The sequence below is a fragment of the Anas acuta genome, chromosome 3 (genome assembly GCF_963932015.1).
Source record: "Anas acuta chromosome 3, bAnaAcu1.1, whole genome shotgun sequence".
NCBI lineage: Eukaryota > Metazoa > Chordata > Aves > Anseriformes > Anatidae > Anas > Anas acuta.
The window spans coordinates 117816939-117843128 of record NC_088981.1 but is presented as its reverse complement, the minus strand read 5'-3'; the positions used below and the strand labels follow the sequence as shown (position 1 = coordinate 117843128).

General features: G+C 48.4%; 2 protein-coding genes across 6 annotated transcripts in view; both read left to right on the top strand.

The window, feature by feature from the left end:
- Positions 1–1739: 1739 nt before the first annotated feature.
- Positions 1740–18474, top strand: LOC137855002 (interferon-induced very large GTPase 1-like). The gene is made up of 2 exons (XM_068679071.1): positions 1740–1879; positions 10580–18474. Exon 2 carries the CDS (start codon positions 10582–10584, stop codon positions 17896–17898), a length of 7317 nt encoding a protein of 2438 aa, XP_068535172.1. The 5' UTR covers positions 1740–1879; positions 10580–10581; the 3' UTR covers positions 17899–18474.
- Positions 18475–25535: 7061 nt separating this feature from the next.
- Positions 25536–26190, top strand: part of LOC137855000 (interferon-induced very large GTPase 1-like) — a 37328-nt gene continuing 36673 nt past the window's right edge. For 3 of the 5 annotated variants that reach the window (XR_011095485.1, XR_011095484.1, XM_068679068.1), the window contains exon 1: positions 25553–25672. The gene's annotated coding sequence lies outside the window, so the exon portion shown is untranslated. Of the gene's footprint in view, positions 25673–26190 lie in introns of all 5 variants that reach the window. The other 2 variants (XM_068679065.1, XM_068679067.1) reach the window with 2 other exon arrangements.

Genomic DNA, 26190 nt, shown 5'->3' with positions numbered 1-26190 from the left:
TCTTGAACCACAGATGCAGTGTGTCCCAGTCTCCCCCTCATTCTAGTCAATTTATCAAGTCTTCAGAAAATACTCCTCAAATCTATGAACCTGTTTGCTTTTGTTATTCCGAACTTCTATTTCTAACAGTTACAGCCTTTTTTTTTGTCTTCTTCGAGATTAACTATAGGTGTGACTGTCCCTGGGAATGGCTGGTGAAGAATGTTTTAATTACTCGTGAAGTGTCAATAAGAAAGCTATTTGTGTTTGTGTGAAGTCTTTAATATCTGGGGGTTTCAGAACAACTGATAACAACTAGTGACTGTTATGGTATACTATGCAAGCCTCTGATATCTGGCCAGGTGGCCAAGAGATTAAGAAGAAGAAAAAAAAAGAAGCTGAAGGATGGCTAGGAGACAAGACCTGCAGGGGATGCTGTGTAAACTTGACACGCTGCCAAGGAGTACAAAGGGGAAGGACAAGAAAAAATCTTGGAGAGGAAGACTACGAGCCTTCAGCATGAAAGACTCCTAGAGATCCCCAGAGGGACCACCGGAGACTGATGCGCAGGCTCCAGTAGGAGGGACTGGGTCCCGGAAGCTAATTACAATAACCCATTTTTTTTAGAATTAGTAATAAATATGTATTAGTCTAGGAGCATAAAAATCATCTACTTGATGTAACTGCTGTGCGTCCTGGTGGAGCAGAGACTCCCAGTGCACCCAGCGCTGTTTGCTTACCTCTATTCCTTTAATAAATTGTAAACTTTGATTATAATCCTAATTTGAAGACTGAGCCATTTATAACAGTTCTAACACATACCCGTCCATTGGGATTTATTTCTTTTTCATCATTCTCTGTAAATAAATTCATTGAGACTGTTACTCTTTTTTCACAGGTCTTCAACTGCAATCCTAATTTGACTATGCAATCACCCCCTAATTAATTTGTTCCTGTGACCAGCAGGGCTAGGGAGGTGATCGTCCCCCTGTACTCGGCTCTGGTGAGGCCACACCTCGAGTACTGTGTTCAGTTTTGGGCCCCTCACTACAAGAAGGACATCAAGGTGCTTGAGCGGGTCCAGAGAAGGGCGACGAAGCTGGTGAGGGACCTGGAGAACAAGTCCTACGAGGAGGATGTCAGCAATAAAAGGTGGAAACAGGAAGAAGAGGGGAGGGGTGGGTTCTCGTTGGGAAAACGTCGGTCCTCCTCTCGAACACTGGCTATGTGCATTGAGGCCCTGCTTCAAGGACGTAGTCAATCATCACTCACTTGTGAGAAGGTGAGAGTAAATTCTTTCCTCTGGACTTTCATATAGCCTTCATTTATTTTATTTCTTTGTTTTCCTCCCTTCTTTTTATTTTTTCCCTTTCCCTCTCCCTTTTCCCCTTCCCCTTTTATTTCCCTTTAGTTAAATTGTGTAGTTCATAATAATATTTATTTAATTATTATTATTATTTCCCTTTAATTAAATTATCCTTATCTCAACCCGTGAGTTGTTCTTTGCTTTACTTCTCCCCCTCCTCATCTAAAAGAGGGGAAGTGAGACAGCAGTTGTGGAGTTTAGCTGCCCAGCACGGTAAAAACACCACAAGCTGCCTGCTTCTTCCACTTCCTCTTCCCTTCCCTGGAGGAGTGCTTGGGGATGTGGCTGCTCCAGCACAGCCAGCAACTGCCAAGTTTCACTTTCTGGCACTGCCTGAAAGATAACAGCCTGACTTCCAGGAAAGCAAAAAATATCTCCCTGCCGTGTAACCAATAAACTGCGGCCAGTGCAGAGGCTTGAGGCTCTATAAAGAGTGGGGTCAGGGATGGGCTGAGGCTGTGCAGGGGCTGCGCTGAGATGGTGCAGGAGCTGAGCTGAGACGTTACTGGAGCTGCAGAGCACCAGGGAAGGAAGGTGGGTCCCAGCTGACATGCACTGGGCAGGGTAGGGGCCACATGCGGAGACCCCTTGGCCTCCTGCTCGCTGTTTCACCCATCTCCTGCTGGGCTGCGAGATGCCAGGAGGGCAGCAGGGCTTTTCACACAGGGGAAATGGGCTCTGCTCGGGTGTCGGGGATGGAGGAGCAGCTCCCTCCAGTCAGGCTGCTGCAGGATGTGGGGGGGCGTGCTGCAAGGGCTGCCCTGGAGGGCAGGGAGGATCTGGGGGCCGGGGCAGGAGCAGGCAGGTAAGCAGGAGGCCCCCTGGGACAGCCCAATGCCCCGCAGAGGTGCGAAGCCTGGTGGTGGGGCTAGATAGGGCAGTGATTGCTAAACTCTCCTTACCTTGACCCACGAGCTTGTCTTGCTTTTGTGTCTCCACTTTTCTCCCAGTCCTGTTGGTGGGGAGTGGGGGAGCAGCTGCTGGGTGCTCCTTGTTGGCCGGGGCCAACCCAGCACAGGGGTCCTCTCCCTGTCTTGGGGGCTGCCGCATCACCCACAGCAGGCAGAGGCACAGTCAGGGTGGAGTAATTTTTTTCCTTGTAGCTGCTATGGGCTATGGGTTTGATTTAGGATGAGAAGGATGCTGACAGCACCAATGTGTTAGTTGTTGCGGAGCAGTGCTTGCACAGAGCCAAGGACTTTCCTGCTCCTCACACTGCCCTGGCAGCGAGGAGCCCAGGGTGCACAATGAGCCAGGAGGGGACAGAAGCAGGACAGCTGACCCCAAGGAACCAAAGGATATCCCATCCCAGAGGGCATACTGCTCAGCAATAAAATCTAGGGGAGCTGGCTGTGGTGGGGGGCGGCCGCCGCTAAAGCGAGTGTTAGGCTTCAGTCAGTGGTTGGTGACCAATTGCACTGTGTATCACTTGCTTTGGATATTTGTTGGTTTATTATTATCACCATCATCATCATTATCCCTTCCTTTTCTGTCCTATTAAACTGTCTTCTTCTCAACACGCAGGTTTTTAGCACTTCATAGTATCCTAAATTGGTTTGGATTGGAAGGGACTCTGGTCGTACTGTTCTTCTAAGCATTTGAGCTCTACCATAACTGCTCTCTCTCTCCCCGTCCTCATAGGAAAAGTAGGAGAAAATGCAATGAAAAGGGCTCATGGGTTGAGATAAGGACAGGGAGATCACTCAACAAGTGCACTTAGATAAACTTCTAAGAGCATCTGGATTTTTTTTTGCCCTTTAACTTTTTTTTTCTTCAGTTCCCTCCCCCATCCTGCTGTGGGGGTGGGGGGAGCCAGCGAACGGCTGTGTGGTGCTTTGCTGCCTGCCTGGTTAAACCACAACATCCTCCAACACCACCCCAGTGGGCTTCATGCTCCTCTGGCAGCTCCCCCAGGGCCCTTCCACCATGGCCCTGGGCAGGCATTGGCTGCTCCCTGCATCGTGCTCTGAAAACAGCCCCAGAGGCATAGTCTGTGCATTGCCAGGTCATCTACTCGACCATGAGAAACCAAGGCTCCAAATCCTAAAGAATCCTAAAATGGTTTGAGATGGAAGACATATTATGGTGGCATTACTTATGGTAAGTATAAAGGCATAATGGGTAAAGTTGACTAATTGCCACCATGCATGAAACTCTTTTTCAAATTCTGAAGCATTATCCCAAATCAATTTTCGAATTTCAGTGGGCAAAGTTTTTCCTTCTCCCTCTCTAATAATAGCTGCTGCTACAGATTGCATCCATAACTGAGCTTGGATGCAGCTGAAGGCAAGGGAGGTATTGCCTTGGGTTTTTGCAAGGGCATTTACAATTAATTGATGATAATTTTCCTCAATTTGTTCCCAATGGGGCAAAACATCTGATAGAAGCCATTGATTTGCTCCTAAAGCCAATAAGGATGATTTTATTGGTGGTTCCAGTTTCCTTAGGTCATCTGTAGTAGCACTTATTCTGTTCATTAGGACCTCAGCATCAATGCTATTTAATATACCTAATCCTTTTCCCAATAACCCAGTTGCATCCCATGGCACGCGCTGAGATTGTTTCAGAGAACGTCCATGTAACCATGCTAACCAGCCGGTGTAGACAGTTCTCAAAAGGGTGGTACATTTTGAGTTGATTTCAGAAATATTAATGTGCAGCGCTAGCTCTACCCTTTTTAGGGACCAACTAGGGTTAAAGAGAATTTGTTGTTGCCCCACATTTTTAATTATGTAAGGAGCTGTGTTGAAGATGGAAGGAGTTAGACCAATGGGAGGCTGAGTTGGTTCGTTTTCAAGTATCTGCGGAGGCAGAGGCTTCTTATCCTTTGTAGTCAATGATGTTTCTGTATTAGCCATGAATTCAAATAGTAATTCTGTGCCTCTGTAACCCCAAAGACAGTACACAATTATAAGTTTGGTGAAATTACCAGCAATCAAAATTTGGTTCAGTTATTTTGGAATTTCAGTCGGCCAATTATAAGTGGATCCATTAGTTATTCGGCAACCAATTTGTATTGTCTGGCCAGATGTGGCTTAAAGTTCAGGCATTCTTAGAGAATCATTCCAACTCCATTCATCTTTTGAAAATATTTTGTTTCCATGTAGAACTAAAGTAGAGAGATTTGGGTCCTTTCTGTTTTGAGATGTTCCAGTGATTGTGCTATACTGTGACAATACATGGTTAGATGCCATGGTGAAACACCTCAGCTCCATGCACAAACACAGTAGCTAAATTTCCTTTAAGGCCTGTAATTGCATCAAGGTCAGGGTAAAGCATAGCATTATTAATCCAAACTGTTGATTCGTCATCCTCCAGCTGTCCATATACAGTTCGCTCAGGGTTCCTGTGAACACAAAAGAAAGTAAAATATGCTCAGTTGTATTCAACTGGCAGGGTTAGAAAGAGGGTGAAATAGCAATCTTTGTTTTCCCATGCATAGAGATATTTGGGAGTAGTTAGCACTATTACTACTGTTAGATAATCCACTGTAAAATGCCATTGCCTGGTTGGTTTCTTTACCGGCCAAACCAGTGAATTGTAAGGTGAGTTAAGTGCTTTTAATAATGCCTCTTTCTTCCAATTCTGTTACCACCCTGTCAATCCCCATAAGTGCTGCTGCTGACAACAGATATTGCCGAACATTAATGATTTTAGTGGGGGATAAGGATATTGATGTTTGTAACAGGCTCAATCTCACAGTGCCTGAATCCCTTTGATGTGTCACAAAACTCCACACAGTTCCATCAGGGAGTTTCCACATACGACCATGCAGTATGTCAAATCCTAAAATATTAGTATATGCAGCACCAACTAATACTTCTACCCTGGTTAATTTTTGTTCCTCTGGCAACCAGAGTGAAATTTTTGCAGTGGGGCATTGTTTTTCCACACCATTGATTCCCGTGAATTTAACCCTGTGTTGACCAGGTGTTATGCTCAGGGTTTGTGCCGTCTCATGTGTAATTACTGACATTTGGGTCCTGGTATCAATAAGAAAATTTACCAATATTTTGGGGGGTTCAACAGGAATGGCAGTGATATGGTCAGAGTGTTCATTAGAGAGCCATTGAATTGCTAATACCTGCCAAGCAGGGTGGCTCACTGCCCTCCCCGGGCATAGGAGTTTTTTTGCTGACACCACAACTCACTCCATTCCCTATTAGGTTTGAACCTCTCTTTGAATTTGAGGTATCTGGGATTTTGAGTGTGGATTTGGTGGACTCGCCGAGAGTGGTCTTGGGATTTAATACTGGCTGAACTTATCCAGCCCATTCGGACAAATTCACTACAGGCAGGAATGGGGGAGTTCAAATTTTGCCTACAACCACTATCATCATCCCTACGAGCAGCTTGTGTGCCATCTTGGGTGTTTGCTACAAACATCTTAAGACAATCAGGGAGTCCACGGATGAGAGGGGTTAATTGAACTGGGTCAATAGGAGCTAACATCGGGGATTTCGTTAATTCATCTCTTTCATATATCGCCTGAATGCAGGCTGCTTTCTGTACTGCTACAGTCAGGTCAGCTCCTGGTGTGGTGGTTAAAAATACTCCAGGTCTCCAAAAGCCTCCTACCTCTTCCTCACTCAACATCATTCGATCTCCTCCTTTAAGAGAAACTCGACACACATACTCAACTTCCGATTCCCCTGTCCGCCTTGAGAACTTCTCTTGTATTTTAACCAACTCTGCCGGTGACCACGGAATCGTTCGCACAGTAGTGCGGATTTCCTCATTATCATCAACAGCAGTCTCAGTCTTAACCAAAGGTCTCAAGGAAATCAATTGAGGTTCAGAATCAGAAATCTCTTCAACACCATCATCACTGTCAGACCAGAAATCACTATCCCAGCTTTCAGGCTATGCACTATGCAGCAATCTACGAATCTGCTTGACCGTAGTGCAAGGCTGTACTTTATTTAACAGATGACTAAACCTCTCCAGCAATTGTTTAAGATGATTATTCTCATGCACAGGTTTATCATTTTCAGTCACAAGTTTGTCATCCTCAATCGAAAGTTTATCCACTCTTGATTCCTAATGGTTTTCCCATCTCCCTTTCCAAGGCCAATGATGACTTCCATAGCTCATTCTCTGATTTCAAAGCTGAATGTTCCGCATCAGAGATCAGTTTGGGAGCAGGAGTTTCCTTAGCTTCTTGCTGAGCACAAGACAAACAGGCTCCTAACACAGCACAAATTGCACCTTTACCCTTTCTTTGACCAACCTTTCGTGAAGCCTGACACTGCTCAATGCGCTCTACCACTTTCTCCTCATCTTTCCAAAACAATTGGGAAAACTCCTTCCCTGCCTGGGAAGGGGCACATTTCTAATTTTGCAGTAGTTTATCCATAGCAATCCTGCCGACTACACCAATTTTACTGTCGCGTTAAGGGGTGTAGCTGGTAAAACATTATGGGCCCGGTCGAATTCAGGGTACTGAACCAGTCGGATCTGGGGGTCCGGTCGCACATTCACCAATAACACGTTAACCGTCTGGAGGGTCTGGTTGGATTCAGAACACTGAACTATCACAGTCACAGATAACCACCCTTACCCTAGTTGCGCTTAATGAGAGCTATCACAATGCAATCAAGTATGGTTTATTACAGCAACAGATAACCAGGTTCTTTTGGATTGCTGGCGATAGTGACTGTCTGCAAAAGCAAGCTAGCATGCATGAAATACACAGGTGTTACAGGTGTTACAGGTGCGCAGCCTAGAAATAAACACATTAAAAGGATCAAGGACTCTAGAGAGATTTATAAGCAAGTATTCAGATCTCACCCAAAGGCGTCCCAATGGGGGGGAAAAAGATGCTGATCCCAGGAGTCAGGAGGTCCTAAGGATGTTGTATTTCCTCAGGATGGTATCTCCCCTGACGGTGATATCTTCCCTAACATCCCCTCTCTCTTGGGCCAATTCATATTATTTTCTATCTTTTAGGTGGAGCGTGAGTGACTCTAGTCAAGCATATCTTAGTTATGATTGGTGAAAAGTTCTCCCGTCTCCGTTTAAAGTAATAGGCTCCGAGAAATTCAGGGTGCATGCTCAGTGAGGGGCGGTCGCACCTTGGAGGCGGGTAGCTTTTGGGATGGAAGTGTGTTTTGGTATTATAATGATATTATAATGAGTAAAAAGTACACTAGGGTACAGCATTTCTCAAAGCATGACAGATCCTTGGCTCAGGGTGGCAAAAGTGCAGCTTATCAGTCTTGGTGGGCACAAGAACAATAAAGTCCCCACCTGGTTACAGAGCCTAGCCGTGGTGTCTCCACTCCACTCTACGCTCCGTGCTGTTCCTTAGGGCTAGCACACCAAGTTTCCCCAGAGCGATAGCATCTAAGGTTGGAAGTCCAGGGAACGCTCAGGTAATGCAGCTATGCCCTACCCTGAAAGCCTCTTCAATGCTGTACATTTTCTTTAAAATGTGAATGTTAGTTTTATTTCCCTAGTTACCTCAGGCAATTACACCACAGGAGTGCAGCTGCCCAGCAAAGTAAAACCCCCGTACCTGCACACCAGGGGCACAGGGTGTACCTGGGGATGCGGATGCCCCAGCAGCCTGGCTCAGCCGCAGCACAGCCAGCAGCTGCCAAGTTTCACTTTCTGGTGCTGTATCATCTAATGGCCTGACTTCCAAGAAAGAAGCAAGCCTCTCCCTGCTGTGTAAACAGGAAACCGCAACCTGTGAAGAAGCTTGGGCCTTTATAAAAGTGGGGTCAGAGCTGGGCTTAGGCAGTGCAGTAGCTGGGCTGAGAGGCTGCTGGAGCTGCGCTGAGGCAGTGCAGAAGCTGCAGAGCACCAGGGAGGGCAGGTAGGTCCCCGCTGACTTGCGCTGGGCAGGGCAGGGGCCACAGCGGAGGCCCCTAGACCTCCTTGGCCTCCAGTGCCTGCAACACCCTTTCCTTAAACACCTTTTCCTGATATCCAGCCAGAACTTCCCCTGGCACATCTCCATGCCGTTCCCTCGGGTCCTCTTGCTGGTCACCAGAGAGCAGAGCTCAGTGCCTGCCCCTCTGCTCCCCTCGTGAGGAAGTTGGAGGCCACCACGAGGTCTCCTCTCGGTCTCCTCTTCTCCAGGCTGAACAATCCAAGTGACTTCAGCCACTCCTCATATGTCTTCCTCTTTAGTTGATTTACCATCTTTGTTCCGTTATTTAGTAGTTTTAGTTGTGTACCTTTATTTAGTAGCTTTGTTTAGTGCATGAAAAACTATAAGGATATGTGGATGGTGAGAGTATTGGCTTCATTAAGGTTATCCAGTCTCCAGTTGCTACTGATGTGAGGAAAAGACTCTACAACCATAGGGTTGTAAAGTAGGTATACTTTATTGCGGTGCACCGGGCGCACTGGGAATAGCTTCCCTCAAAAAGGTGCGCGCCTGCCCGGTCGTCTCTCACAACTTTATACACGAATACTGTTACATATTACATGAGCTCTAATACATATTCATTATTTTCCCCCAAAAGGCGGACCTCTTCCAAGTACTCATTTCCATACTCCCCACCCTTAGCTCCATCTGGTTGCGCCTGCATCATGTAGCCTTGTGGTCGTGGGCAAGGGTCTTTCAGGATGAAGGCGATGAGTAAGAGGAGGTTAAACTTTTTACCTTTCTGGACTTTGACCTGCTGTTGGACAGTATTTCGAAGTTTTTTGTTTATCTTTGCCTTGTTTCCTGCTGTCACGTTAAGGGGTGTAGCTGATTAACTGTTATGGGCCCGGTTGGATTCAGGGTACTGAACCAGTCGGACATTCACCAATAATGCATTAACTGTCTGGGGATCAAGTCAGACATTCATCAATAACACATTAACTGTCTGGGGGTCCGGCTGGACATTCACCAATAACACGTTAACCGTCTGGGGGGTCCAGCTAGATTCAGAACTATCACAGTCATGGATAACCACCCTTACCCTAGTTGCACTTAATGAGAGTTATCACAACGCAATCAAATATGGTTTCTCACAGCAACAGATAACCAGGTTCTTTCGGATTGCTGGTGATAGTTACTGTCTGCAACAGCAAACTAGCATGCATGAAATACTCAGGTGTTACAGGTGTTACAGGTGCATGGCCTAGAAATAAACGCGTTAAAAGGATCAAAGACTATAGAGTTTCTGTCTTTTAGGCGGAGCTTGAGTGACTCTAGTCAAGCATATCTTAGTTATGATTGGTGAAAAGTTCTCCCATCTCCATTTAAAGTAATAGGCTCCGAGAAATTCAGAGCGCATGCTCAGTGAGGGGCGGTCGCACCTTGGAGGTGGGTAGCTTTTGGGATGGAAGTGTGTTTTGGTATTATAATGATATTATAATGAGCAAAAAGTACACTAGGGTACAGCATTTGTCAAAGCATGACAGATCCTTGGCTCAGGGTGGCAAAAGTGCAGCTTATCAGTCTCGGTGGGCACAAGAACAATAAAGTCCCCACCTGGTTACAGAGCCTAACCATGGTGTCTCCACTCCACTCTACGCTCCGTACTGTTCCTTAGGGCTAGCACACCAAGTTTTCCCAGCGCGATAGCATCTAAGGTTGGAAGTCCAGGGAATGCTCAGGTAATGCAGCTATGCCCTACCCTGAAAGCCTTTTAAAGCTGTACATTTTCCTTAAAAATATGAATGTTATTTTTATTTTCCTAGTTACTTCAGGCAATTACACCAAAGGAGCCAACAAGTTGTTCATCCTTCCCTAATGAGTTGTTCGTACTTCCCTCATCCGTAGGCCTTGAGTGATATCTTCTTTTTTACATCTGCTTCTCATAATGTTCTCATCTACATTCCTATAATTAGAATATTTTTAGCTTCTCATCCACATCCCCAATAATTAGGATATTTTACCATATATGTAGCTAAATATTAATTTGTGTAAGTTTTAGCATCTTCCCCATATCACTACTTGATAGGCCAGAGATTGCCTCCCTCCCTCCCTTTCTCTACCTTGTGTGGGCGATTGCTCTAAGCACGAGGAGTGAGTGACGGGTGAGACCAGTCCTGACAGCTTATACATGGGTGCTGTTGAAGGCAGCGCCTTGTCCATGGCATTTGTGTAGCCGTGCCAGTGGTTGCGTGTGTCTGTCTGTCTGTGTCTGCCTATCTCAGGGGTGCCTGAGGCTGGGTTCCAGCAGCAGGGCAGAAGAAATCCATGGGCCGGGAACTATGGAGAGGCCTCTTCTAAGGGGTGGTGGCCTCCTCTAACCTGATGTAACAAAAGTCTCTTTTCCCCTTCCACAGCCATGGAGTCACAGGAGGAGAGAGCAGATGCTGGGGAAAAGAATCAACTTGCTCAGCAATTGCTGGCAGAAGCATTTGAGAAGGAAGGACTTGATGAAGAATACTGGCTCCCCAAACTGTCAGAGATATTGGGTGTTAAGTCAATAAATGCTTGGAAACATCTGCAATATGAAGACTACCTTAAACTGGAGTGCAAAATACGGTACCCCTGGGAGACCAAGGCACTCCAAAGGCTCCTAGGAATCACAAGTAATGAAGCAGGTGTTGATGAGCTGCAGAAACAGCACTTGGAGATGATGAAGCAGAGGCAAGAAGAAGCCAAGTCAATTCTACGGGAGCTAGAAGAAATGCAGAAGAGCTGCAGCAACAGCAAAGAAATGATAAGTAAGAAAGAGGAGGCCCTACAGCAAGCCATGGACATTCCCAAGGAGTACTGGGCACCTCCAGGGAAGGCATTGCTGGATGAGCTGGTGAGCATCCGGAAGCAACTGGAGCAGCAGGAGAAGTCCATGGGGGAGAGGGAGAACGTCTCTGACGAGGAGGTCCTGAGGCGGGCATCGGGAGGCCTGGCTCTGCAGGGGATTTACCAAACCAAGAGCCTGGAGGATGTGCTGGCAAAGCGAGAGCAACTCATCAGGGTCCCTGATGGCTTCATGCTCACTGGTCCAGTGCAAGGGTCGCTGCTTGAGAGGAAGGAGTTCTCCTCCTCTGCAGCAGAAGCCACTTTCACCAAGTCCATGGAGCAGCTGGGGTTCAGCATCAATGCTTCTGCCAAAGGTGGGTTCTGGGGGTTCAGTTTTGAAACAGGTGTAGATTACGGCAAGTCCTCACAGTCAGAGGACTCCCATCGGTCACGCTCGGAGCAGGCATACATTTGCACCACCAAGTACCAATACATCCCTCTGGCCTCCTACTACTTCCAAAAGGACCAGCTTCGCCTCTCAGACGCAGCCCTGCGAGAGCTGCAAGACATCGAACAGCTTCTGAGCATCACCCAGGAGGCAGACAGGTTCCACCTACTGAAGAGCAGGTGCGCCAGCTTCTTCAGCAGGTTTGGGTCCCACGTGAACCAGGGACCCCTCCACTTTGGGGGAATATTCTGGTGGAAAGCATCTGCCGAAGGTTTCAGGGCAGAGCAATGGGATGAGATGAAGCAACAAACATCTGAAGCACTGAACAGCTACGTCGGGGCTAGCTTCAGCGGCTTCGGTACCAAGTGGGGAGTGAAGGGGGATGCTTCAAAGTCCAGCTCACAGGCATCATTTCAGGGAAGAGACAGAAGCAGCACCCACAGAGTAGTTCAGCTCTATGTGACCAAAACAGGGGGCCCAGCAGAGACAGATTCCCTTCCCGAGTGGAAATGCGGGCTTGTGGCCAATAACACAACCTGGTGTGTGATCGACCGGGGCTTTCAGCTGATCCCAGTGTGGGACATAATTCTGTCCAACCACAGCAGCGATTTTAAAGCCTCCCATCAAATGGGCAGCGGCCTCAGGGCTGTCTATGAAGGCCTAACGAATCACAGCACCAGTGTGATCTTTGGAGAGGAACTGGCCAGTGCCGTAGAAGAGGCCAGAGCTTTCCTGGAGCAAGTGAAGACCTGGGAGGGGACAGTGGATGAAAAGAAACTGCTCATGTTGCTAGATTTTAAACAGGGTCTGAATAACAGAACAAAGAATCACAGTGTCTGGATCAACATATGTCTGTCAGACAAAGCATTGCAGGAGTTCCTGGGGAACACTGTTTCTTTTTGCCAGAAGTCTTCTCCAGAAAACACCACCTACATCAAATCTCTGCTGCAGAGCCTGCTGGATCCTCACATCTATTCTGTCAGGGACTTCCCCAGGGCTTCCTTTATTATGCAATGGGTCTTCCAGAAGGATCAGACACTTCCCCAAACTCCCAGTACTTCCAGTCTTGAAGATCTCAATATGACACTGCAGCAGATGAAGGAGTACATCATGGAAGTCACCTACGCACCGGCAACTTCTGCATCTGCCATTCATGAGGCAAAGATCAAAGCCACCTTCACTGTAAGCCAGTCTGTTTCTTCCTTGCTCCAGTCTCTGCAGCAAAGGGCACAGGAAGACATAGAACTCCTAGTGCTCTTAGTTACAACCAGCACGGGATACCAAGTAGAAAGCAGCACTTTTCAGTACCTCCTTGGGTGTCCAGAAATTAATTTCATGAGAAAGGAAATGCACATGGCACATAACGAGTATCAGAGCCTGAAGGAACAGGATGTTTACAGAGCTCAGGCCTTCCTGCTGCTGACGGGGCTCACCATAACATCCGAAAACAAGAAGGTCACCCATGAGCAGAAGAATGACCGCCTAGTTTTCATGAAAGAAAAGATGAAAAACACATGGTCCACAGAGATGAAAGCTCTCCTCGAAAAGCACAATGCATTCAGAGACTGGGAGATGCTGGAAAGAGATTTGCAATCCTTCATCGATGGGCAAGTGGAGGACGCATCTGGCAACCTGAACAAAGATGATATAATGAAAGACCTGGAAGATGCTTTTCAAGGCATGCAGCCTCCCAGTCAGTGCAATCCCGAATCAGACAGCAGCGAATCCAAAGCAAGTCAAACCAATGCAAACCCTGAGTTCCTCCACTTACTTAAGCGCCTCGGGCTGGAAAGGTACTATCCAAGAAAAATGGGCACAGAAGATTTCCACATAATACACCAGACATCTGTACATGACAGCCAGCCCAGCAAGGACAGCGAGCTACCATTTTACTTCCTGCAAAGGCTCCTGACCGTGGATTATCGGGTGAGGTACCTGACTTGCAAGGAGGCGAGTAAGCCGGGAGTTGTTCCCACACCAAACACCTCAGCGGAGGAGCACGAGCCCTCTGATTCCTTTGATGACTTTCTCAGTGACTTGGACAAAGGAGACCCTGAATCTGCAAGCAAGGAGACTCATGTGCACCCCATGGACCTGCAGATGGCAATTTTTCATTGTGCTGATGATTTCATGAGACAGTACCTTTCATCCAAGCTCGCTTTCTGCCAGTTTGCACTACCCCTCCTGGTACCAAACCCGGGCACTTCACAGATAGAGTTCCCTCTCTGGTCCCTCAGCCAAATCAAGAAGAGCTGGAAAGGGACGGTGAGATCGGGAGAGCAGACGAGGACTAGCAGTCACAAAAACAAACTCATTTATCAGGCAGAGATGCCCATCGTGTCCTTCCTCCGCATCGGCAGCTCTCCTTCCTCTTCCAAGTCTCAGCTCCTGAATGCCCTGCTGAGCATGAAAAAACACGACACTTTTTTCCACCGCCATTGCAAAGGCAGCACCAAAGACTGCTTCCTGATGAAAGGTCTTGTGGAGATCTCCTGGTACATTCCCCGTGGTAGCGACGATGACAGCTTTAACGGCCCTGTTGCTTTCTGTAACCTGCACGGAGATGCGAGGGATCATGAACCCCAGTTGCAGTTTTTACAGGAGATCTCTGCCGTGAATGTGGTTCTTGTTTCTGAGTCTGATCAGAGCAACGAGAAGAAAGGCAGGAGAATTTTACGTGATCTGTGGCAGTCTCAGAGGCCTTTGGTTTGCCTTTTCACTGAGAAAGAGAGCATTGCAGCTGGCCGATCTAGCCAAAACATAAGAATAGGGATCAAGAACAGAAATGAAGCAGAATTAGTGGATGAGCTGACAAAAACCATCCGAAACCTAGTGGAAGGGTCGAGCACGCTTGTTAGCCTCAATGCATGCCTGAGCACAGCTCGCCAGCACGGCTTCTTAGTTGATGAAGATACAGAAGCGTGTGTGACAGCCAAAGAAACAGCAATCAAACTGGTGAATCTGTTGAGGAAAGAGAAGTTGTCTGAGATCAAATCACAGCTACTGCCTCTTCAGGGAAAACTGTGGTACCTGTGGTGTAAAAAGGACAAAGAACTCACTCGCTTGCAGGAAAAAAGGAACAAGAGCATAGAGCATCATCGGAGCCAAATTGAATCGCAGAAGTCTGCAATACGAAGAAAGCAACTAGGCAAAGCGTTTCCCCTCAATCAGCTGATGAAAACAGTCCTTGGCTTTCTCCAGTCACAGCCAGACAACACCAAGAAATTCTTTCTGCAGTGGATGAAGATCTTCATGGACGACATCTCCTCTGATCACCTTGATGAGCTGAAGAGAAAGTATCATCAGTTATGGTCTCAAATCCTGGCATTAAAGAAAAACAATGAAAATAACAACCTGAAAACTCAGTTGATGAAGAAATTAGATGCCCTTTCTGATGAAATCAATGATTCGTCCATTGGCCTTGAGCATATTTTGAGAGAGGTGGGGCAGATTTATGAGGCACTGGAATCAACAAACTCCAAAGAAAAATGGTATGTCAAACTACCTGAAATTGCTGCCAATCTGATGATTTTAGGGTATCCCATTGAGCTGATGGATGGTGATGCTTCTTACGTACCACTGCAATGGATTGGAGCCGTCTTTGACATGTTAATTGAGAAGCTAGGGGACAAGCGAGTATTTGTGCTTTCCGTGCTTGGCATCCAGAGCACAGGGAAGTCAACCCTGCTGAATGCCATGTTTGGTCTGCAGTTTAACGTCAGCGCAGGGAGGTGCACCCGGGGAGCGTTTATGCAGCTCATTAAAGTGGACGAGAAGCTCCAACAGGATTTGAACTTTGATTACCTGCTCGTTGTTGACACAGAAGGACTTCGTGCCATAGAGATGGCCAATAAGCAGTCACTTAACCATGACAATGAGCTGGCCACCTTTGTCATTGGCATCGGCAACATGACTCTGATCAACATCTTTGGAGAAAATCCTTCGGAAATGCAAGACGTCCTTCAGATTGCTGTGCAGGCTTTCCTGAGGATGAAGCAAGTTAATATTTCCCCAGCCTGCCTCTTTGTGCACCAAAATGTGGGCGAAATAACCGCAAAGGAACAGAACATGGAAGGACAAAGACGTCTGCAGGAAAAGCTGGATGAAATGACCGTGACCGCGGCCCAGCAGGAATTCTGTGACATCACCTGCTTCAGCGACGTCATCCGCTTTGACGTGAACACCCACATTCATTACTTTGCTCACCTGTGGGAAGGAAACCCACCGATGGCACCGCCCAACCCCACCTACAGCCAGAACGTCCAGGAATTAAAGAGCAAAATTCTCCAAGCTGCCAAGAAGGAATCGCACAGCAGCGTTTTGAGGCTCTCCAGCTTGAAAGTTCGTATTAGTGACCTGTGGAATGCCCTGCTGAATGAAAACTTTGTTTTCAGCTTCAAGAATTCAGTGGAGATTGCTGCCTACAAGAAACTGGAAACTGCATTTAGTCAGTGGACCTGGCAGCTGAGAAGTCACATCTTAGACTTGCAAATGAAACTGGAAAACATGGTGCGGAATGGGGAGTTGGGCAAGGTCACCACGGAACACCTTGAAAAACTGGTGCAAGAGAGAAGTGATGCCATCACCAAGAACATGGAAACATTCTTCAGTGAAGACAAAGACCATGAAATACTGATCCAGTGGAAAAGCAGCACAGAACTGAAGCTGAAAGAACTGAGAGAGTCCCTTCTTGTTGAAACGCGAAGGAAGTGTGAGAAACTTCTAGAAGTAAAGAAGAGCCAGAGTAAACTGGATGAGAGGAAGTCTGAATATGAAAATGAGCTCCTGAGAAAGAGCAGAGAGTTGGCCCTGTCTCTAAAAGGCCAGAAATTAGGTGAAAGTGAACTGAGAAACCACTTCAATTCTATCTGGAAGCAGTGGGTTGCTGAAGTGTCCTCTGCTACTCCCCCTCTGGAAGAGGTGGACATCGATGTGGATATAGAAAATGTCCTTCTAGATCACTTTAAGGAGCCCAAGGTAGATAAACAAATCAGAAAGTTTTCCCAAAAGACTGTCTTTTGTCTTGACATAGAGAAACACGTGTCTAGGAAGAAAACTTTCATCGTCTTATCTAAGAGATTGGACAATGCAGATGAGAACAGCATGCACCGCATTACAGAGAGCATCATAATGCGTGTGAAGGCAAACATTGAGAAGAAGGAAAAGGACAAAATGGATTACAGTCGAACTTTTATTCATGAAATACTAAATGAAGTGGAGGAAGGTATGAAGTCTGTTCCTAACACTGCAAATTACAGTTTTAATAAAGATTACAGAATGGAATTATCACTGTACCTGTGCAGAATGGCAGCAGAAAGGTTTAAAGACATGCATGCAGCATTCAGGAAAGCAAATGATCCAGTCATCTACCTGGAGAGCAAGAGAGAAGACTTCTTCAAATGTTTCCAGATTTCCTGCCAAGGAGCCTCTTGTATCACAACATTTGCTGATTTCCTGTGCAGCAAGATTGCCCCAGCTCTTCGACACGCCATCTATGAGAAGACAGCTCTTGACATAGCTCGAGACGTGAAGGATAAAATTGCAGATTTCAGAGGCAATAGATCCACTCTGGAAAATTACATGCTGAAATACCTAGCAGAAGAAGAAAAATTTGAAACTTTCATGCATTATCTTAAGGCCCCAGGAGACTTTTTAAATAATTACATTAAGACAAAAGTTGAGACGTACTGTTTAGACGAGAACAGAAGGTTAGAGATGTTTTTAAGAGACTCCCTCTCTCGTTACTCTGAAAACATTCAGTCAGCTGTTTTTGCATCAACCACAATTGTCAAAGACAGAAAAGACAGAAAGGATCAAATCTCTCTTTGGTTGGATGAATTCTGCAGAGTACTCGGAGATGTGCTAAGCTTGCCCAGGAGCGACCTGAAGGGCATTGAACATCAGGAGATAACAGACATAGAGTTCCTGAATAATGCCATGACAGAAGCACTGTCTCCCATTATTGATGATCTCAGGAAAAAGTTTAAAGAAGCTCGTATGAGCTCCTTTGAAAGGCAGCCTCACACAATACTGGCTGAGCAGTTTGCAGGGTGCCAGGAGCAGTGTCCATTTTGTGGGGCTGTTTGCACTAACACTATGCCAAACCATGATGGACACCACCGGGTTGTCTTCCATCGTCCACAAGTTTTTAAAGGATGCAGATGGCATAAAACAGACAACCTAGTCATTGATATTTGTTCTAGCAGTGTTTCAAGTGACTGCTTATTCAGGATTGGTGAAGACAGATGGATCCCCTTCAAGAAATACCAGGATGCAGGACATCCCTATTCCACTTGGAGCATTCCTCCTGATCCATCCATGCAAGCATACTGGAAATGGTTTGTGTCTTCTTTCAGGACACAGCTAGAACAATGCTACAGTGGGAAATTTCATGGCAGAGGAGAAATCCCTGCTTCCTGGAAGACAGTTACAAAGCAGAATGCACTCGATGAACTGGAGAAATATTAGGCTAAGTTGGTATGAAGGAAAAACTGCAAGTGCTTTGCATTTTAGAAGAAAAAAATACGAGGATAACCACAAAATCTTGTTGAAAAGATTGTGACCTTAAACCATGTCAATATAACTAAATGTAACTGCTGCAACATTGGGTGAACTAAGGAGTGCTTCTCATGCCGCTGATTCCCTTGCTGCGTGATAAAGTCAAAGTCCTCTCCCTTTCTTGCCATAAATATTTACCTCAGCTTTGTCTTAAAGCAAACTAGAAAAACATTCCGGTAGCAAGCAGTCATACCGCCAAGATCAAGACCAAGTGCCAGATGAAGAGCAAAGGCAGCATTAGCAAGTACCAGTTTTATCAGCTGCTATGGGAAAAGAAATGACACTGGCAAAAGAACAGTTTCCCTGCAGCAATACTTGTCACACTTGCAGAAAGGACAGAGGGGTCTGCGAGCAGGTGAACATTTGTGGGGAACTTGGCTATTTTGTTTTTTGGGATTGTTGTTTGCATTCATAAACTCAGTACTCAGGTGCTGTTCTCTTTCTGATGCCATTAAAGCAATTAATGCAGCAGCCTATGCCGATTTAGACAGTGATATTAACTCTGTGGTTATTAAGTGTATGTCCTAGGTTAAGATGTGCCCCCACTTCCATGAGCCACTCCTATTCATGAGCCTGGGCCTGGCAACGTTCCTCCAGCTCCTAGCCACCCCAACTGCTTTTGCCAAGCACTCCTGTGTTGGGTAAAAGCCCTTTATAACCAATGTGGAGAATTAGACAGCTTTGCAGCTTCCTCAGCAGCTGTTAGCAGTGCGTGAGCTTAGCGTTTGTGCTGTCCCACCCCAGCTTTCCTGTAGAATCCTAGAATCATGAAGGTTGGAAAAGCCCTCCAAGATCATCTGGTCCAACCATCACCCGATCACCAATGTCACCACTAAACCACGTCCTTAAGCACCATGTCCAACCTCTCCTTAAACACTCCCAGGAGTGTGACCTCACCACTTCCCTCAGCAACCCATCCCAAGGCCTGACTGCTCTTTCTGAGCAGAAATGTCTCCTCATTTCCAGCATGAACCTCCCCTGGAACAACTTGGGCCCATTCCCTCTGGTCCTGTCACTGGTTTCCCACAAGAAGAGGCTAACTCCAAGCTCTCCAGACCTTCCTTTCAGGTCATTGTAGATAGCAATGAGTTCTACCCTGAGCCTCCTCTTCTCCAGACCAAACACCCCCAGTTCCCTCAGCCGCCCCTCACAGGACTTGTGCTCCAGGCCCTTCCCCAGCTTCGTAGCCCTGCTCTGGCCACGCTCCAGGGCCTCGATGTCCTTCTGGTAGTGAGGGGCCCAAAGCTGAACCCAGCACTCAAGGTTTGGCCTTACCAGAGCAGAGCCCAGAGGGACTATCACCTCCCTGCTCCTGCTGGCTGCACTGCTCCTGACACAACCAGGATGCCCTTGGCCTTCTTGGGCCCCTGGGCACACTGCGGCTCATGTTCAGGTGAGCATTGACCAGCACCCTCAGATCCTTTTCCTCTGCACAGCTTTCCAGACACTCTGCCCCAAGCCTGTAGCGCTGTGTGGGGTTGGTGTGGCCTGTTGTGGTTTAACACGGTCAGCAGCTAAACACCATGTTCTCTCTCCCTCCCCATTCCCTCTCTGGGATAGGGGAGAGAAATGGAAAAGTGAAGCCTGTGAGTTGAGATAAAGACAGTTTATTAAGATAGGAAAATAATTACAATAATAATAATAATAATAATAACAACAACAACAACAATGTGTACGAAACAAGTGATGTACAATGCAATTGCTCACCACCCGATGACCAATGCCCAGCCTATCCCTGAGCAGCCAGCCCCCCAACCCAGCTAGCCACCCCTATATATTGTTTAGCATGACCCCATATGAGATGGAATACCCCTATGGCTAATTTGGGTCAGCTGTCCTGGGTCTGTCCGCTCCCAGCTCCTGCCGCACCCCCAGTTTGCCCGCTGGCAGGGCAGCACGAGGAGCTCGAAAATCCTTGGCTTAGCGTAAGCACTGCTCTGCAACAATTAAAACATCAGCATGTTATCAGCACTCTTCTCATCCTAATCCAAAATATAGCACCCTACCAGCTACTAGAAGGGAAATTAACTCTATCCTAACTGAAACTAGAACATTCTGAGAGCTGGTTCTGCTATAAAGCAAAACAAGATCAAAGGACTCACACACGAGATCCAGTTCTTGTGAGTAAAAGGGCAGGGTGGATGTGACCAATTAGATAACAGCTATGTCCCCACCAACTAACAAGAGAAAAACACAAGCTTTCCTAGGCCTTGTGGGATTCTGGAGAATGCATGCTCAGTTTGTGACTCTATATTAAGAGACTCGCTAGAGAAACTATGATGAGTGCAGCCCTGAGCATCAACAAGCCTTTTTGAATGGACTAAAGAGGAAACTGCTCGTGCAGCAGCTCTTGGGGCTGTCTGTACGAGGCCAGCTATGCAAAACCTGCTTTACACTGCACCTAGGAAGCACGGTGTGGTGGTTCTACCCTGCAGGGCTGCTGAGCTCCACCGCAACCGCTCTCTCACTCCCTCTCTTCAAAGGAAAAAGGGGCAAAAATATAATGGAAAGGGCTCAAGGGCTGAGATAAGGACAGGGAGATCACTCAGTAATTATTGTCACGGGCAAAACAATCTCAGCACAAGGAGATAAATACAATTTATTGACCTAGCAGACTGCAGCGCTGAGAAACTAAAAGGAAACTACGGACACCTTCCTCCCACCCACCCTCTTCTGTCTTCTCCTCCCAAGTGGAGCAGGGGACACGGGAATGGGGGCTGCAGTCAGTCCCTGATGTTTTGCCCCCGCCGCTGCTTCACGTCCCTCTCTGCCCTTTTCCTCAAATTTCCCCCTTTCCTGCTTTTCCCCCTTTCCACAACCTCTTCTCACAGCGTTGCTCACTGGGTTGGCTCTGGACAGCAGCGGGTTCCTTTGGAGCCATCTGGAGCTGGCTCTGATCTGACCTGGGGCAGCTGCTGGGCTCTGTAGAGGCCTCCCCTGTAGCCCAACCTGCACATAAGCCACATAAACCTAATACAAGCCAAATAAACCCAACATCAATACATAAATAACCCACATAAACCCAATACCAACCCAATACAAGCCCTTAGAATCCTAGAATCCTAGAATCATTACAGTTGGAAAAGTCCTCCAAGATCATTTTGTTTAACCATCCCCCTACCACCAATGCCACCCACTAAACCCTTTCCCCAAGCACCATGTCCAACCTCTCCTCGAACACCCCCAGGGACGGTGACTCCACCACCTCCCTGGGCAACCTGTCCCAACACCTGACTTCTCTTGCTGAGCAGAAATGTCTCCTCATTTCCAACCTGAACCTCCCCTGGCACAACTTGAGACCATTCCCTCTAGTCCTATCACTAGTTACCTGTGAGAAGAGACCTACAGCTCCCCACACCTTCCTTACAGTTGGTTGTAGAGAGCAATAAGAGCCCTTGCCACATAAACACAATACACATGGCCTCAGCTGGAGCTTCTGGCAGAAAATCTCAGCAGAAACCTGAGGTTGACCTCTGGAGTTCTGGAGCCAGGGTTATCAAGGATCAGAAGCCCACTACATCCCAACTGAAAAGGAGACACTAACATTGTATGTGGGGTTTGAGCCACTTCAGAGGTTGTTGGTGCAGAAGCACAACTCCTCTTGGCACCATGGCTGCCTGTACTACATTTGTCTCACGTCACTGCCTGGTAAAATTATGAAGAAGATGATCCTTGAAGTTATTGAAGCACAGCTGGGGGACAATGCAGTCATACGTTCCAGCCAACATGGGTTCATGAGGGGTAGGTCCTGCCTAACAAATTTGATTTCCTTTTACAGAATCACAGAATCACAGAATTTCTAGGTTGGAAGAGACCTCAAGATCATCGAGTCCAACCTCTAACCTAACACTAACAGTCCCCACTAAACCATATCCCTAAGCTCTACATCTAAATGTCTTTTAAAGACTTCCAGGGATGGGGACTCCACCACTTCCCTGAGCAGCCTGTTCCAGTGTCTAACAACCCTTTCGGTAAAGAAGTTCTTCCTAACATCCAACCTAAAACTCCCCTGGTGCAACTTAAGCCCATTCCCCCTCGTCCTGTCACCAGGCACGTGGGAGAACAGGCCAAACCCCACCTCACTACAGCCTCCTTTAAGGTATCTGTAGAGAGCGATAAGGTCGCCCCTGAGCCAGGCTGAACAAGCCCAGCTCCCTCAGACGCTCCTCGTAGGACTTGTTCTCCAGGCCCCTCACCAGCTTCGTCGCCCTTCTCTGCACCCGCTCAAGCACCTCGATGTCCTTCTTGTAGCGAGGGGCCCAAAACTGAACACAGTACTCGAGGTGTGGCCTCACCAGAGCCGAGTACAGGGGGACGATCACCTCCCTAGCCCTGCTGGTCACACTGTTTCTGATACAAGCCAGGATGCTGTTGGCCTTCTTGGCCACCTGAGCACACTGCTGGCTCATATTCAGCCGACTGTCCACCATCACTCCCAGGTCCTTCTCTGCCTGGCAGCTCTCCAACCACTCGTCTCCCAGCCTGTAGTTCTGCTTGGAGTTATTGCGCCCCAGGTGCAGGACCCGGCACTTGGCCTTGTTGAACTTCATGCAGTTGACCTCAGCCCATCGGTGCAGCCTATCCAGATCCTCCTGCAGAGCTTTCCTACCCTCGAGCAGATCGACACACGCACCTAGCTTGGTGTCATCTGCAAACTTACTGAGGGTGCACTCAATGCCCTCGTCCAGATCATCGATGAAGATATTAAAGAGGACCGGCCCCAGCACCGAGCCCTGGGGAACGCCACTAGTGACCGGCCTCCAAATGGATTTGATTCCATTCACCATGACTCTTTGGGCCCGGCTATCCAGCCAGTTTCTAACTCAACAAAGCATACGCCAGTCCAAGCCATGAGCAGCCAGTTTCTTGAGGAGAATGCTGTGGGAGATGGTGTCAAAAGCCTTGCTGAAGTCAAGGTAGAGCACATCCGCAGCCTTTCCCTCGTCCACCCAGCGCGTCACTTTGTCATAGAAGGAGATCAGGTTCATCAAGCAGGACCTGCCTTTCATAAACCCATGCTGACTGGGCCTGATCGCCTGCTTGCCCTGCAAGTGCTGCGTGATGACTCTCAAGAGGATCTGCTCCATGAGCTTCCCTGGTACTGAGGTCAAACTGACAGGCCTGTAGTTTCCCGGGTCTGCCCTCCGGTCCTTCTTGTAGATGGGTGTCACGTTTGCTAGCCGCCAGTCAACTGGGGCCATGATAAGTTCACCCTTCTAGTCAATCAAGGGAAATCACCTGATTTGATCTTTTTGGACTTCACAAAGCTTTTGACACAGTTTCCCATAGGATCCTACTGGACAAAATGTCCAGCATAAAATTTAGCAAAAACATCATACCATGGGTGAGCAATTGGCTGAGGGGCAGGGCTCAAAGGGTTGCAGTTAATGGGGCCATATCTGGCTGGTGGATTGTCACTAGTGGGTTCCACCAAAGCTCCATTTTAGAGCCAGTCCTCTTCAATGTCTTTATAAACGATTTGGATGTAGGACTAGAGGGTGTTTGGAGCAAATTTGCCAACGACACCAAACTTGGAGGAATTGTGGACTCAGATGAGGGTGGAAAGGCCTTGCAGAAGGATCTCGACAGACTGGGGAGCTGGGCGGTCACCAACCACATGAAGTTTAACAAGAGCAAGTGCGAGGTCCTGCTCCTGGGATGGGGCAACCCTGGCTATACGTCCAGACTGGGGATCAAAACGCTGGAGAGCAGCCCTGCAGAGAGAGATCTGGGGGCTGTGGCTGACAGCAAGTTGAATATGAGCCAGCAGTGTGCCCTGGCAGCCAGGAGGGCCAACCATACCCTGGGGTGCATCAAGCACGACATCTCCAGTTGGTCGAGGGAAGTGATTGTCCTGCTCTGCTCTGCAGTGGTGTGGCCTCTCCTCGAGTACTGGGTGCAGTTCTGGGCACCACAGTACAAGAAGGACATTAAACTGTTGGAGAGTGTCCAGAGGAGGGCGACGAAGATGGTGAAGGGCCTAGAGGGGAAGACGTGTGAGGAGCAGCTGAGGGCACTGGGCCTGTTCAGCCTGGAGAAGAGGAGGCCAAGAGGGGACTTCATCACCATTTACGACTTCCTCACGAGGGGGAGTGGATAGGCAGGTGACCTATTCTCTGTAAACACCAGTGATAGGACCCACAGGAATGGTGTTAAGCTGAGGCAGGGGAAGTTTAGGCTGGACATCAGGAAGAGGTTCTTCACCGAGAGGGTGGTTGCACACTGGAACAGGCTCCCCAGGGACGTAGTCACTGCAGCAAGCCTGTCGGAATTTAAGAAGCATTTGGACTGTGCACTTAGGCACATGGTCTAAACTTTTGGGCAGACCTGTGCGGTGCCAGAAGTTGGACTCCATGATCCTTATGGGTCTCTTCCAACTCGGGATATTTTATGATTCTATGATTCTGTGTTTAAAGGGAGAATCCCTGCTATGCATCACACAACTGAAGCTACAAGACACTGGAACTCATGATAAGGAAGCAGCAGACGGACAGAGAAACAAATGTAAGGACTATAAATCTCGAAACTGGACATTGGAATTCATTATAAAGATACAACAAACAGAAGAATTAGCAACGACCAGCTGTTGCAATTAAGAAACATGCCAACTCAGCAGATTCCTGACCAAAGGTGAAAAGTATACTGTGAGGAAGACTCGGGGTCTTCCTCTCAAAGACCCCTGCCCACGTCCCAAAGACCCCCGCCCACAATTCTTGGGAGGCTCTACGCAGGCGCAAGGTGCCAAAAGGCTAATTAGCATGAGAAGCGAGGGAAGGCGGGGATAGGTAATGCATATGTATAGGCGCTTGTAGAATATTGATAGATTGATTGTATAAATTCAAGACTGCTTTCCGCTTTGGGTATGCACGATAGGTGGAGAGATCCCCCGTGCATCCAGCGCTGCAATAAAGAATATACCACTTAAGGAAATTTCGGCTTCGATCTTTGAAGCAGTTCCATAACACAGTTTATATATATATATATATATTTATTTATTTATTTATTTTTTCTCTTGAGGTCCGGGACCCTCCTGTTTCCCCCTTGACTGGGTAATAATCCAGGTTCACAGCCTATCCGGTGCTTCACAGCCAATACATGGCTTTCAGCTGCCGTCCCGTTACGAGTCGGATTTCTGTTGCCTTTGACACTCTTTGCGGTGGCCTGCATTTTACAAGGTCGCCTGCTGCGCTTTCTGATCGCTGCGAGCGTGCCCCAACACCACCTTCCTTCCTTCCCTCTCACCCACGTAAATGTCCCAAAACAACGTTTTTATGCCCAAAACACCAAGCACCCCCCGTGAAGGCGATGAAATGAAGGAGGGCACGTTTGGGACAGGTGCAAGGACGAAATCCTTTATTCTGAGGGTGGTGAGGCCCTGGTGGAGGCTGCCCCATCCCTGGGGGTGCCCAAGGCCAGGCTGGATGGGGCTGAGGGAGGGGGGGGGGGGGGAAATGGCAGCCATGTTCCTGCCCCCCCCCCCCCCCCCCTCAGGGTCCTCCAGGCCGCTAGGGGGCGCTGTGGGGAGGGCTGTGGGAGGGGGGGGCGGCGGTGACGTCACGGGCACGCCCGGTGGGCCGAGGCGGCGGCGGGAGGCGCCGTGAGGCGGCGGGCGCGGTGCCGGGGGGGGGGGGACGCCATGGGGTACGTGACGGGAGAGCAGCTGGCCGGCTTCGGCAAGTACAAGGTGAGGGGCCGCGGGGGGGGTCTGCTGGGTGTGGGAGGGGGTCGTGGTGCCGGGGGGGTCGGCCCGGTGCTTGGGGGGGGGGGTCGGGGCCTGGTGCCGGGGGCCCTGGTGCAGTGGGGGGGGGGGGTCCCGGTGCTTGGGGAGGGGGTCCCGGTGCTTGGGGAGGGGGTCCCGGTGCTTGGGGAGGGGGTCCCGGTGCTTGGGAGGGGGTCTCGGTTCTTGGGGAGGGGGTCCTGGTGCTTGGAGAGGGGGTTTCAGTTCTTTGGGGGGGGGGGTCCTATGTGCTTGGGAGGGGTCAGGTCTTGATGCCGGGGGTCCTGGTGCTGGGGGGGAGTCGTGGTACCAGGGAGGGGGTCGTGGTGCTTTGTGGGGGGGTCAGGTCTTGATGCCGGGGGTCCTGGTGCTGGGGGTTGTGGTGCTGTAGAGGGGTCCTTGTCTGTAGTGGGGGGGTCTTGGTTATTGAGGGGGAGTCAGGTTTTGGTGCCAGGGGTCCTGGAGCTCTGGGGGGGGGGTCCTGG